Raw genomic sequence first — 14,774 nt, 5'->3', positions numbered from 1 at the left:
GCATTTGCAGTACTGCCATATTTGCATTTTTGAACGCACTGCTCACTCTGAAATGGTATGTTGCGCATTATAATGCATTGTTGAACATACCCATATGCGTCATTAGTGTTCGAACGCAAGTTTTATAAACCCTAGGTTAGGTTAGGTTATGGTGGTAGTCGGTCTGCACGACCAGCTCACTTAGACCTTACAGGTCCGTTGTGATACCACTGTGGTGCACGGGAACCCCATTCCAGGATAAAACTGACAGAAATCCACTGGACCAGACAGTGTTTAGACAGTCAATAAACGATACCACCTTCTTAAGCTCCCGTCCTGTGAATGCCGTAATCGGAGTCCAACCACCACCTATAGCAAATGAAGAGCTCCAACTTCCCCGTAAGACACGTGTAACACTGGCACAATTACGTTCTGGATATTGTAGCAGGTTAAACTCCTACTTATTCAGAATTGACCCCGACATACCAAACATATATCCGGCATGTGAAGGCACCCGGCACGACACTAACCACCTTTTCACATGCCCTCTAAAACCGACTCATCTAACACACCTCTCCGTCCGGACCCAACCCGTCGAAACAGCATGTTTCCTGGGCCTACCTTTAGATGAGCCAGACGAAAACGACCGGTGATATACCCTACACTGACGGGGCTTCTATTACTGTTAAAACAACAACAACAACAACGGGAATCCCATTTACCTTCATTCGTGGAACCATTTTGTGACTCTTATGAAACGTAGAATTGATCCCAGCCCCACGCCAGCTGCTCTGTAAGAGAATTAAAAAAGTATTTAGCGAGACAACCTGCTCTGATTTTAGCTAGGACTGGACAATTGCAAAGGAAGTGCTCAACTGTTTCTTCCTCTTCCTCATCACTGCAACTTCTGTAATATTCATGGGAGACAACTCCTAGTCTTGAGGAATGCCTGCCAAAAAGCCAATGACCGGTTAAACAAGCCACGACCTTCGAGATATTGTCTCTTTTTAAGAGACTAAGCAATTCCTTTGTCCTTTTCTTGTTTATTTGCGGCCATAGTAGCCTAGCTGTTACACATGTATCTTCATCTCTCCATGCCCTGTTGGCCTCTTGGCTGATGTTATTCTTAATTATTAACTTGAACGTGGCCATAGGTAATAAAATGGTACTTCTATCACTGAGCAGCTGAAGAGTAGTAGAGAGTGGCTAGCTTTTCAGCTCAGAAGAAGACTAGAGTGGCTAGCTCATCAGCTTTACAGTTTTCCTCAATATCTCTGTGCTCCGGAACCCAAATAAAGCTGGCCTTGAATACGACACTAATATCATTTAGGGTTGGCCGACATTCCTGTGCAACCTTCGATCGGAGTATAACATAATCGCATTTATTGATTTGGTGGCCGCTTTACTATCCGATAATATATTTATAGTCGTTTTTGTTGCGGCATGCGTATTTAGATATGTAGCCACTTATTTTACAGAGCTTCTATCTGATAGACGCTGCAGTAGTCTGGTAGTCGAAGGGATAGTTCCAGTCCTAATTCCTTCGAGAAAACTCCATAACCAACCTTATCGTCTAGCTTGAAACCATCTGTATAAAAATTTAATTCCCCCCTTCTCCATACTACACTATGGTTTAGTATAGGTAGGGCTTCGAATAAGAATGCTAAAATTCTTAATAATGAAAATAATGAATTTAATTTTGTCATTGATCACTCAACCGTTTTTTTTTTTTTTGCATTTTTATTCAATTCAGGATTTTGTGAGGGTTTGCGTCAAGGCGAATTTATTGAAGGTGGTAGCAGCAGGGCCAAGGTGCATTTATTAAGGGGTTATATACAGTAAGAATTTTCAAAAACTCGATTTTTTTTCTTAATGTACATATGTACCTATATTTAAGAATACACACAGAAGTTGAAAAGCCGTTTCAAAGTGTTTGAAAGTATACGGCAAACTTGAAAAGCGTTTTTCTCAAAATGGTATTTTCAAAGTCGGTGACCAACATTACTCGAAAACGGTTAAACCGATTAGTCTCAAATTTTAACAAGAGCTTCTTAAATGTATTTTTTAGTAATTAATCGAAGATTTTTTCTCATCGTTAAAAATATTTTTTTTATAAACAATTTAAGGCCGAAATTTTGGTCAAAAATCTATTTTTTTTTTTTGAGAAACCCCCATTTTGTCAACAAAATTTATTTTGCTTATTCCTTCGATTAATTACTAGATTTAATATTACTTTAACGAAATCTGTTTGGTTTTTTAATTTCAGAGGATCCAGTTCACAGATATAGTGGTCACCGCAAAACGTCTTTTTTGAGAGGAGCTCCCGGAGATCAGCTGTATCACATTTTACAAATAAATACATTTTACAAAATAAATACTAAGTCTTAAAATACAGTTAAAAGATAACATAATATTTGCACAAATTTTTAGAGCAATAAATTTAAAAGTTTTGTCAGAAAAAATTCTGGAAAATTCGCTTTTTTCCGGCCTTCTAACTGTATATAAACCCTTAATAAATAATAATAAATTCGCCTTGAGCAGTTCAGCTGATTTGTTTTTTTTTTTCTTGCGCCGTCTATATTCAGCTGTCAAAACAAAATTCAAACACGAAACGGATTATTTACATTCAAAGATGTCATTTGATAATTCAAATTTTGCAATGAATTTAAGTTTAAAGGGATTTTTATAAACAAATAAAATAATGCGAGAGTGCGCATTTTGTCCTAAAAAAGACGTCCAGCCCTCGTCTTTTTTTTACGGTTGAAGTGGTCCAAATCATGCCGAACACAACATGCCCACGTCAGTCGGTTCTACGTAACCGGAACGACCCGGATTTATATCCGGCCAATGATTGCCACCTCAGCAGCATTCCGCGTATATGTATGGAGTGTATGGAGAATGTTTATGGTGCTACAACAACAGCAACATACCGAACACAACTTGAAGGCAATGATTTCATTTACTGTGACCACTTTTCACGTGCAGATGTGGTATGTTCAGGTATAAAGCCCAAATTACTGACAAAAGCCGTTCCATCATCGTCTGGTTCCAACTCTAACTGCACACCGGCTGTGGAACATAGTTCGTCCTCTTGTCAAATATTCCCGATGACAAAGGTTTCTATTTTGCCAACACCCGATCCATAAAGTACGTGGAAAGAAAGCGCGGTGAAGTTAACTATTACCTCACACAGTTTTTGTCCGTACATGGGTCCTTTCGCAAGTATTTGTGGCGAATGCGAAAAGTGAGCCTTCTTTAAATGCGAGAAGTGGAATATAAAGAGAACAGCTCTGCAACGAGCTATTGGTGTATTTACACCTGAAGAAATAATCGAGAAAATGACGATAGACGAAGATAAATGGAATGCCTTCGCAAATTTCGTGGCGGATATTATCCGAAAAAAGAAACGTGAAATGGAAGCTTATGCTGAAGAGCATTGGGAATAGGGTTCTCACAACAGACGACCCTGGACGCAGGGTGAGTAAGTAAGTGGCATTATTAGGACGCCGTCTTGGCCATCTACCTCGAAGCAATGCGGAAGCAGTCCCGGGGTGGAGGGAAAAATACAAGAGAAGAGGAGGGATATTTTGAGTGGAATCACCACACACGTCGGTTACTATATAGTGCGAAGGCATTTTTAACCCAACCTCACCGCCAAAACAAAAAAAAAATGTGGATATCTATAAATTTATTATGAACATTTTAAAACAATTTAAGCACGAGAAATAAATTGGCTGTGGGTTTCTATTTTACCTTCACAAATAGATTCCTCCTTTTTTCCTACTTTGACATGGCATTCTAATGCACAAAATGTTGTTGTTGACATAGTGCCACCACCTTTAATAAACTCGCTTTGGTGGCGTTAAGAATTAGTAGCAGTAGTAATATTGGTGAGACGTATTCGGGTATACGCCTAGCTTCCTTAATTTGTTGACTGTCGGGAAGCATAACCGGGTTGCGCCGAGCGTACGCGCATTTCTTTAGCCATACCAGGCCGGGATCAATAGCATGGATGGTATAACTGCAAGGTAAATGTTGTAGATATATTTGTACGATCAAACGAACTTACCTGAGTGAAGTTCGATCGTAATTATACTAGCTGTCTCGTCCGAAGATATCAATACTTGTAGTAACGTCAGTTGCCAGATCTAATCACAACATTTCACAATTCTAAAAGAATTTTTCAAAATTTCGCGCCAGATGGCCGCCCTGTATTCAACCGCCCTCATGTTTCTCTTCATTAATTTTACAATTTACGACAAATCGACCAGGGACTTACTAAAATTATAAAGGAGTAACATTTCCTCGTTACGAATTTTAGGGAGGGAGGGTTTGATATCTTCGGACGAGACAGCTAGTATAATTACGATCGAACTTCACTCAGGTAAGTTCGTTTGATCGTACAATTATACCACACTGTCTCGTCCTCGATATCAATACTTGTAGTTATTTACAAACACTAGCGATTTGTCTTAGCTTTTTTTTTTTTTTTATTAAACTCCAAACTAGCTATTCATTTTTACATTAACAATGGAAAATGCAAAGTTAGCTTCCTCCACTATTGGTCGCTGATAAAAACGGGCAAAAGTCTCCGAGTCCTTCGTCCATCCTGCAGCTTTACGTATGGTTTCCACATCTACACCATTTCTTAATGCTGCCGAAGTAGCTGCATGACGTGTGCTATGCGCCGTAAACTGATTTATGTCCAGCCCGCTCTCTCGCATAACCTGTTTTATCCACCTACTAATTGTTTGCGATGATGCCTCCCGATGAGGTTTTTTAAACGTTATGAACAGGCTATCTTCACCATGACTTCTCAAGCTCTTAGTTTTTCCTAGGTATGTTTGCAGAGTCCTTACCGGGCATATTTTCTCATTTTCTGTGAACGACGGAATGACTAAATTAGGTTGCATGCTGCCAACCGACGAGGTTTTAATTCTATCTGGAATCTTTATCTCTAATAAACCAGTTTTAACATTTATATTGGAAATTTTTATTTTTGATAAGGTTTGAACTCTTTGTGCTGTCACTAATGCGAACAAGATAGCCAGCTTCTTTGATAGATTTTCAAGGTCCAACTCCTCATTTAGTCCCATACTTGTTAAGCGCTTTAAAACAATATTAGGATCCCAAGTCTGATTGTATTTGAGACGTTGCGGTTTGAGCACTGATAGCCCTTTGAAAAACCTTTTTATTGTAGGATCTTTGCCAATATCCCACGTTGACAATAATGAGATAGCCGATCTATAGCTATTAAGAGTTCCATATTTTTTCTCCCCTGTTGCAAGCGGTGATAAAAATTCCAACACAGCCGCCACAGTTGGGTCAAAAGGGGAAACGTTTTAAACTTGACAAAATTCATACCATGCTAGTATTGGTTTATTGTATTGCTTCAGAGTGCCTTCAGACAGCGATGCTAAAATATATGATAAAGACTCTATTGGTGCTTGTTTTTTGATAAAAGCTTCCCTGATAATCTGCCTGCAATTAGGTTTAGTGATTTCCACGAGGGATGGTATTCCCTGAAAGGAGAACGTAGAAGATTAATCTTTCTTTCAAAGCAGATAGGTTCTTTTATAATCAACTCATTGAAAAGTGGAAACCACGGTCGTGATGGCCAATTTGGTACTACCAAGATACCCTCAGCTTTGTCGTTAATTATTTTTCTAATGACTCGTAGAATTAGCGCAAACGGAGGAAACGCATAAAATTCAAGATTAGCCCAATCTACTGTAAAGGCATCTATCTTGGAAGCCTCCGGGTCTGGAAACCATGAAAAAAAATTTGAACATTTGGTGTTAACATTAGTTGCGAATAAATCGACCCTTGGCTGACCCAACCTCAATACAATTTCATTAAAGGCATAATCCGCAAGCTCCCATTCTGTTTCATCTGACTTTATGCGCGACTCTTCATCTGCCTCAACATTTTGCGATGACTTTATGTACGTTGCTTGGATCCACAACCTTCTTTCTTCACACCACTGCCAGATTTCCTTACTAAGTGCCGAGAGCTTTGGGTATTGTATACTACCCATCTTATTTATATAACTTATCGCTGTTGAATTGTCTACTCTGAGTAATATTTCAGCGGACCGGCTCTCCTTTGCGAAACATTTTAACCCGTAGAAGGCAGCCCTTAACTCAAGCAGGTTAATGTGGCTTTCTTTTTCCCTGCCATTCCACCAACCATGTGAACGTTTTCCTCCGCACGCGATTCCCCAGCCAGAAAGCGACGCATCGGAGAAAATTTCTAAGGCAAACTTTCCTTCTCTGATAGGATTATAAGCTGTATCAATACTCTTCATCCACCAATCTAGGTCTACTTGTATATACGAATCAATATGCACCTCATGGTGGTAATCTCCACCGCTTTTTCTGAGCGCCAAAAATTTTTGTCTCTCCATCTGTTTGGTATAAAGCATTCCATACTGAACTGCAGGACAAGCTGCAACAAGATAACCTACAAACTGGGCCAGAAATTGAATTTTCACCTTAGGCATCATTTTTAATTTTTCCGCTGCCTTTTTGATTTTCTCACGCTTTTCCAGTGGAAGACTCATACAAAAGTTGCCTGCATTTACTATAAAGCCTAAAAATTTGCAGGTTGGGGACGGTGTCAATTGAGATTTTTGCCAATTTATTTTGAAACCTAACCACTGCAAGAGTGATGTCGTCTCTGCAATGTTGTCCCTACAGTGCACCTCTGAATTACCTAACAGCAGCATATCATCGAGATACACTACTGACTGCCAACCTCTCGATCGTAATTCTTTGACGACTGGCTTCATCACCATGGTAAATATATAAGGAGCCACTGATAAGCCAAATGGCAAACAATTGAATTCGAACAGTCGCCCTGCGAAAATAAATCTCAAAAATTTACGGAAATCTTTATGAATCGGTATCAGAAAATATGCATCTTCAAGGTCGACTGAAGCTAAAAAGGCATTTCTTGATACTATCTGTGTTACCGTTTTCCAGTCCTCAAGCTTAAAATGAGGAGCAACCATAAATTCATTCAGCTTTTTCAAGTTTAAAATAAACCTTTTCCCCCGTTTGGTTTTGCAATTAAAAAATACGGTGAAACAAATTGGCCTTCACTTGGAATACACTCACTTATTGCCTTTTTTTTAAGAAGACGTTTAATTTCTGCTTCATAGTCAGAAATTTCCTCACTCTTAACATCAGGTACTTTGGGTGCCTGTTCTTGTTTTACTGGTGAGGAGAATGGAATTTTATATCCAGCTATGACTTGGAGTATCGCCTCGTCTGAGGTGAGTTGCCTCCATTGGTTTATAAAAAATCTAAGTCGTCCTGCCGTATTGCTTACCTTATCTAGCGCGGGTGATTGCTGCGGTGTTTGCTGTCCTGATGGTAACTTAGTTTGTTCCGAGGCAAATTGCCCCCTGTCTGGTAACTCTTCTTCTGGTTGTACTTCTTGACAGGGGGTTTCGAGTTTAAATATTGCTTCTGAGTATACCCCGACGCTGCTTTCGGAACTACTGATTTTGTGCTACCTGAAGCCGGTCTTAGCATATCTTTGCCTGCCTTCTCTAACGTTGACGCTGTCTTGACTCGTTCAGTAAACGATTCGCCAAATAGTAGCGTGTCAACTGGACCCTCTGCTGCAACGTTTTTTGATAGCAAATTTAGGCCAGGTAAGATAAAGGAGCGTCTGGTTGTGGATAATTTATAATGTAAATCCGTTAAAATTCTGCCAGTGTCTCCAAGAGCTGCATTGATGGCTTTGCTTGTTTCGTCTTCTGGGTTTTGTTTCAATGTTTTCGAAAATGCTTGACCCAAAGCACTCAATGCTGCCCCCAGTTGATTTTGAAGCGCTAATTGATAGCTATCTTTTTTGATAGCCTGAGCCGCCAAGGTTAATTTCAGTTCCGGATTCAATGCTGGACCGCCCAAACCAGGACAGTTCTCTGGTATTGGATATTTTCCTAAAAGTTCATCAACGTCTTCTTTTGACAGTCCTGATCTTGCAAGCGCCAGCCAATTATCAGCAATTGGTTGACCTATTTTTAACCCTTGACTAAGTGCTGTAATGTTTGGCCCAATGTACGCTAACATAGAATCAGGGAACCCTTCTTCTGGGCCTGGAGACATTGGCGATGTACCCGAGTATCCGTGCTGTACGCCTGCGCCGCTTGGTGACTCGTTCGGTAAATTTGAGCTTTTATTAATATTGTCAGGTGAGTTGCCTGACTCCCGTGTCGTACCTCGCGGGTGACGCTCGCCGGGATTAGTTTCTTGACGTGTCGTTCGTCTCGCGATACGCTCACCGTCATTATGCTCAGAATTTCTAATAGACTTTTCGCCACTTCTTGAACGTGAAGAACGGGTAGTATCCGTGCTAGAGGATGATGATGAATAACGCCTACGTACATAGCCTCTATACCGAGAATCTCGGCTTGCCTGCTGCATCGTATAGCGACTGCTTGAACTGTAGTCTCGAATAACGGAACGCCGATTTTGCCGCTTCGTTTGATGGCTTCGACGCTTTTCATGGAAATCGTTTCTACGACTTTCCACGTCTCTCTCTAATTGCGCAATTCTACGCAGAGCATCATCTAAAATTGCTTGTGAAGCATCCATTTTCTTTTCCACAAACAATTTTTTTATGAAAAATTTAATAAAGTTTTAATTATCACTTGAGTAATAAAAAAAAGCACGTGTGATCTGATCTGCACAACAAAACGTAATGAAGAGAAACATGAGGGCGGTTGAATACAGGGGGGCCATCTGGCGCGAAATTTTGAAAAATTCTTTTAGAATTGTGAAATGTTGTGATTAGATCTGGCAACTGACGTTACTACAAGTATTGATATCGAGGACGAGACAGTGTGGTATAATTACCACTCATCTACTATGAACAAGTTTATTCCATGTTTTATTTTGTATATTAACAAATGCGTCATTTATACAAATAGATTTCATAAAATTTTCAATTTTTTTTTTATTTTTTTAAGAATTTAAATATTCATACATGTATACATATTTCAGTAAACTTTTATTAAAAACTACGCGACTAAAACCTCATTTAAATCTAATAGTTTAAGCCAATGGGAATGGGACGATATGTTCTCTGAAACACCATAATAAATGAAAACTCTTCAGACAATTTAATCAAAACCAATTCTATTCGTAAAAAAGTGACAAAAAAAATATTACTTGGCCATTTCAAATGTGTAGAAAATTCACTATACTCGTACACTTCAAGGAATCTCAAAGATTTATCTTGCACATCTTCAATTCTAAACTTATTTGCGCTGAAAAGCTCCTTTTTGGCGTTTCATGTACATTTGTACGCAGTCTTGCTAGTCAAATTTCGTTGGAAACGAATTATTTTTAGATACATACATTCACATTATTGTAAGGCCACGCACGTACAATGCAGTTTAAAATATAATAAATTAATTAAGATAAACGTAGAAATAATCGCTAATTTGATTAGACAATTTGATTGATAGGTAATTTTTGTATTAATTGCTTTTTGGTTTAACGGCGCAGCTATGTGTCAAGCGATGTATATATATATGTGCCACAAATTGTGCCAATGATGAAATGAAGATGTCGAGCGCCGAGTATATCCGTCACTTAAGCTATCCAACTACAAAGTTCAATCTGCAATATACAAATACAATTATTACAATTATCCCTCATATTGTACATACATATTTATGCATGCATTTTCTTACTTACACCCTGTTCACTGCCATCTAATTATTTCCTAGCAGCACGCTTCAGTTTTATTATACACCTGTTACCTTACGTCCACGGCAGGTTATTGCAAAAGAGTGCTGTGCCAATTAAATAGTAACTGGTGAACCAAACTAGAATAGAGCCGGCTTTCGATCGCAGCTTGATCTGATCAAATGTCTTTGGGAACTGATCGGCTGCAAACCAATAGAGACATGGTGTGGCCGAGCATAATAAGCGCGTTGATACTTGTATATGCACGAAAAAAGTGCAAAACAATGTGAGCAGCAGTGCATGCAGGACGAATGGTAGAGATTTATATTCCTTCAGTAGCTGCACAATAGGGTAATGTGGCAGTAGTGTGCGTAGAAAATGTTTGAAGTATTTGAAGCAGTGGTAGAGCAGGAACGCTAGCACCGGCAACGCCAACAAAAAGTTTGGCAATTGCTTAAGTTCGTAGTATCGTAGGAAACCCACATTCCAGTAGTGTGATTGTATGTACGAGTAGGGGAGTGGAAATGTTTTGTCACACCACGGCGAATTCTCCGCCAATCGATGACCAGCCAATACATAATTTTTCTTGCGCGCATAATCCAGCACCGCAGGCATATGAGCCACTGTGCGATCTGGCGTACAGAATTGCTCGAATGCATAGAAGTAGAAGAAGGTGAGTGGCAACAGTGCACCGATTAGACAAAACGATAGCTTTAATGTGGCAAAACAGCGATGATATGACCTAAGTATGCTGTGCCGGAGCATGAAGTAAATGGGATAACCGGCGTTTAGCAGACCATTCGAACGGCTAACTATTGAAAGTGCGAGAGCAATAGTTGTGCGCACAAAACGAAACTCGGAAACACATTCCAACATCACATGCAACGATAGCCAACAAAAAAGTGCCTCCGAATAAGCGGCCGTAAAGAATATCGAAGCCGGATTGAAGCAAAATAGCAATGCCGCATTCCAACTCTTATTCGGATCCTTGAATATACGCTGTGTGAGTGCGTAAAGAGCATTGGCGGCCTTACAGAAACAGAAAACATTGACCAGCACCGCTATCACCAAGCACCAGCTGCGCAACGATACACCCATATTGAGGGCGTAAAGTGCATTTGCACCGGCACGCACTACTAACGGAAAAAGTGGATAAAAGGCGAGCGTATTTTCGTAAGAGTATGAGTATTCAGCAATGTGTAGGAAATATTCTCCATCCCAGTGACGCATACCACCAAGGCAGAATTGAAACGTGCGATCAAGCCATGAAGTGTTGGTGGCATTAGCTGTGCTAAATTCGTTTGTATCTAGATTTGTTGTATGTTGTAGATTTTGTTGTGCAATCGGTGCACGAAATACATCTGGCTTGTGATCGGGCAGCAGGTGGTTGGCAAGCAGCTGTAGTGCTAAAATAATCACACGGCTAGCTAGAGCTAACTTTGTTATTTTCTCAGTCATACTAGCAATGTGGCCTATTGCTATGATAAAGCGATTACTGTGCGATACTGCTGATGACGTTATTACTTTTTCAGTTCTTCGTTGCGGTTCATTTAAGGTTATGGTCGTTGCGTTGCACTGAGGCCCAAATATATTGAAGCTACTGAAAATGCACAAAATTCGTAGAAATTTAGTATTACAATGAAGCCGGTCAGCTGGTCGAGGTTTTTTTTTTGTGGCGATAAGCTGAGAGTACCAGCTTTTGGTAGTGCCGTGTAAAGTACATACCTGGCCCCTGAACGATTGGCGTTGAAGTGGAGATCCTTATTTGGATCTAACAAGTCTCCGTCGTATATTTAATTAATAATTTACAAATATCCTTTTCATGGATGGTGCCACAACAAATGTCTCAGCCGGTTTTCAGCAAGTGACGTTTGCGCCTCACCTCATCCACGAAAAGTTTGGCTTTGCCACCTTATTATTTGAAATATTTCAATATTTTTAATATTCCACGGTAATTCCTCTTCTCTTTTGTAAAAATTTTAAATGAAAATGATATAAACTATTTAGAGATTTAAACAAATATTTATTTAAGATATTTTTATTTTCTAGGCTCTTTTGTAAAAATTTTAAATGAAAATGATATAAACTATTTAGAGATTTAAACAAATATTTATTTAAGATATTTTTATTTTCTAGGCTCAATTCCGTCCGTATTAACAACAAAGTAAATTATTGCTTTTATTTATCTGACAAGAGTTCCTGAAGATGTTTCCAAATGTGCAAGATGAGGGTTATATAGAGAGTCAAAACTTTCCAGGACCATCATAATGGCACACGATTACACAGGCGACATTTTTTTCCTTGGGCATATCCGCGGTCTTGTTATTGCTTCGAAGGTTTAGTAATCAGCTAAATACAAGCGTTTCAAGTGAATCAAAACTGTGTGGGGATTCAGACAAAAAATGTCAGTGATTGGTTAGTCAAATAGAAACAACTTTTTTCAAAAATGTTTGGTTTATTGCAGTTCTAGGGGTCATTCAATTTTCCAGCCAATTGTTAGGCAACCAATATTAAAAAAAATATTACTTTGTAAATTGCTGGAACACTCTTTAATTTTAGATTTGAAACTAATTCAGTAACTGCAACATGAACAAACTAAAAGCTGTATATAGCCTTTTTAACAATGTTTAAAACCCGCTTTAACTACGACTATGGGCCATGATAAATCATCAACCATAGCGCCAGCACCCTTGGTCGCATATGTATGCGCAACCAAAACAAATTTTCTTAGACCAAATCTATTTTTTGTCAACAATTAAGAACAACGTTTTGCAGCATTTTCCATACATCCATTTTAACGAATCTCCACATGAAACGCCTGCACACAAGCGTCTGCTATCTGTTTATGTATCTTGTTGACCTCTGCTTGCGTCAGAGTGCGCTCCATGTGCCTGTAGACAATGCGGAAGCAGACGCTTGATTTACCTGTTTTATTGTTCTTAAAACGGTCGACTAGGCTGATCTAAATAAAATATGTGAATAGCTCAATAAAATAAAGTAAACTTCAAACTAAATTCCAGCACTCACTTGTTCAACCACATCACCTGCTACTGAACGCACAAGATCGTAGAAATCGTTGCAAGCGAAACCAGCGTCCACTTCCGTACCCTGTGGCAACCAGAATGACAGATCATTCGTGCACTGCGGGTACACAGAAATAGGCTTATACTTAGGCAACTTGCACAGATTTTCCTCGTTGAATTGATTTAAAAAACCACTGTCATTTGACCAAAACAACCTTATATCGGGTATGTCGAAAAGCACCATTGCCAACCGTTCCAATCCCAATCCGAAGGCATAGCCTATATTATTATGTGCGCCTGATCTCTGCAGAATTTCGTGCCGCATAATGCCGCAACCCAGTACTTCAAGCCATTTACCTTTGTGCAGGACTTCCAACTCCCAAGAAGGTTGTGTAAAAGGAAAGTATGTGTCCACCCAACGATATTCTAATTGTGTGCCGAATAAATCGCGGGCAAGTCCCACCAATACATCTTTCATTTCGTGCTCCATTAATTTTACCGCTTCAAGAGTATGACACGTTTGTTTCGTTTCATCCAAACACTTTGAGGATGTTAATGGTGCCGCAGAGTTTTTATCTTTTAGTTGCCAATCCTTTTCGAAAATATCCAAATCTTGATTACGCCCGAAAAGCGTGCTTTTCGTTACCAGTCGCACAGCATCCAACTGATGGAATACTGGATAGTGTGTCGAATCAATTTCATCACGACGATAAACTTCACCTGTTATCAGAAAGTTATCCAATCCACATGCTATCAACTCCGCTTGATGTGCAGTGGTGTGGGCACGTAGTAGTTGGGTTTGATTGATGTAATAACAATCTGCCTTCGCTCTACTGACGTGATCAGCAGGAAACAGTAGGTTATCAAAATTTTGTTCCACTGTCACAATAGGACTCAGTCGATCGTATACGGAAAATAGCGGATTGCCGTGAGAGTTTCTGTAGGTGCTATAGAAATAATTAACAATCCTTTGTCGGATAATAGAAAGTGGATGGTTAGTTTGTAAATGTTTGTTAGCACCCAGGTACGAAAGTATTTTTGGCGTCACATTTGTCCAGTTGTCAGTGGGATAAGTTTTGCCGTTGATTTCTATGCCATCTTTAATGTCTGCCGCGCCAATACTGGTGGCTATATGTCGGGTGTGATTATGTCGAGGCCGGCATATGTCAACTTTACAGATCTGTTGACCTGCCGGCATACAAGAGCGTATGTTGGATACGGTTGAAACTCCTCCAATCACTTGGCGCCATTGGCGTAAAATTAACATAGCGAAAATTACGTACAACGAATTATTATAAAAGAATGAACGCCACCATTCACAAATTATCTTTTTTGTTTTGCTCTGTGTGTCATCTGTTTGACAAATCTAATCAGCTGTTGCCTGCGATGTACTCAGATGTGAAAGGCATATTGAGGAGTTTTTGAGAGCAAATGAGTGGATTTTAGTAGATGCGTAAATGCTTTTGATAATTCATGGGTACACCAATTTTAATTCATATTCCGTTATTTTTAATTAAAGAATTTGCAATTTGCCATAATTAAGTGTAATTTAAATAAAAGTAATTTTACTTATGTCTTCCTTATTTTCTGTTGCGGACTAGAGTATTGACATTTATCAGGAAACAATTAATTTCTTCATGAGCTCATAGCGGATATGTTGTCACTGGATAAAGCGCTTAGAACGAACTTAATCGGTAGATGGTTAAAAAAGTGAATTGTTGCTGTTGTTGTTGCTATAACTGCTGGAGTGACAGTCCTAGGCCGGATATATAGTAAATGTGGGTTGTTCTGGTAACGTAGAACCGACTGTTGGGAGGGAACGAAAAAAGTGAATTCTTAATGTGTGGTTAACGTATGTTTACTCAGTCTGGCTGACTTACTTCTTATAAAATGGAATGTGCTAATCAAAGGAAAATGAGCTGTCGGTTAGTTGCTAATCAAAACAAAAACTGGCTGCTAATAACAACGGGTCTAATAAATAAAGTTTTATTTTTACTTTACAAATTTACAGAGACTCTTTTTTAAATAACGAACCATGTGCGAGGAGCTTTTCTTTCTACCACTGACA

The 14,774-nt window shown here is 39.2% G+C and overlaps 2 protein-coding genes across 3 annotated transcripts; both read right to left on the bottom strand.

Moving 5' to 3' along the window:
• Positions 1-9,111: 9,111 nt before the first annotated feature.
• On the bottom strand, positions 9,112-11,537 carry LOC128866163 (GPI mannosyltransferase 2). 2 transcript variants are annotated; one of them, XM_054106684.1, is made up of 3 exons: positions 11,409-11,537; positions 9,693-11,283; positions 9,112-9,614 (listed from the first exon to the last, which is right to left on the bottom strand). In XM_054106684.1, the coding sequence occupies exon 2, from the start codon at positions 11,139-11,141 to the stop codon at positions 9,759-9,761; it is 1,383 nt and encodes a 460-aa protein (XP_053962659.1). In that variant the 5' UTR covers positions 11,142-11,283; positions 11,409-11,537; the 3' UTR covers positions 9,112-9,614; positions 9,693-9,758. The 2 variants fall into 2 exon arrangements, with proteins under 2 accessions (XP_053962659.1, XP_053962660.1); XM_054106685.1 differs by having other exon boundaries at positions 9,693-11,280.
• Positions 11,538-12,205: 668 nt separating this feature from the next.
• LOC128866162 (probable phenylalanine--tRNA ligase, mitochondrial) lies at positions 12,206-14,057 on the bottom strand. The gene is made up of 2 exons (XM_054106683.1): positions 12,711-14,057; positions 12,206-12,645 (listed from the first exon to the last, which is right to left on the bottom strand). Exons 1-2 carry the CDS (start codon positions 13,971-13,973, stop codon positions 12,478-12,480), a joined length of 1,431 nt encoding a protein of 476 aa, XP_053962658.1. The 5' UTR covers positions 13,974-14,057; the 3' UTR covers positions 12,206-12,477.
• Between the last annotated feature and the right edge of the window lie 717 nt (positions 14,058-14,774).

Source organism: Anastrepha ludens, chromosome 6 (genome assembly GCF_028408465.1).
Source record: "Anastrepha ludens isolate Willacy chromosome 6, idAnaLude1.1, whole genome shotgun sequence".
Taxonomy (NCBI): domain Eukaryota; kingdom Metazoa; phylum Arthropoda; class Insecta; order Diptera; family Tephritidae; genus Anastrepha; species Anastrepha ludens.
The sequence above is the reverse complement of the archived record's forward strand: the minus strand, read 5'-3'. Positions and strand labels throughout refer to the sequence as shown.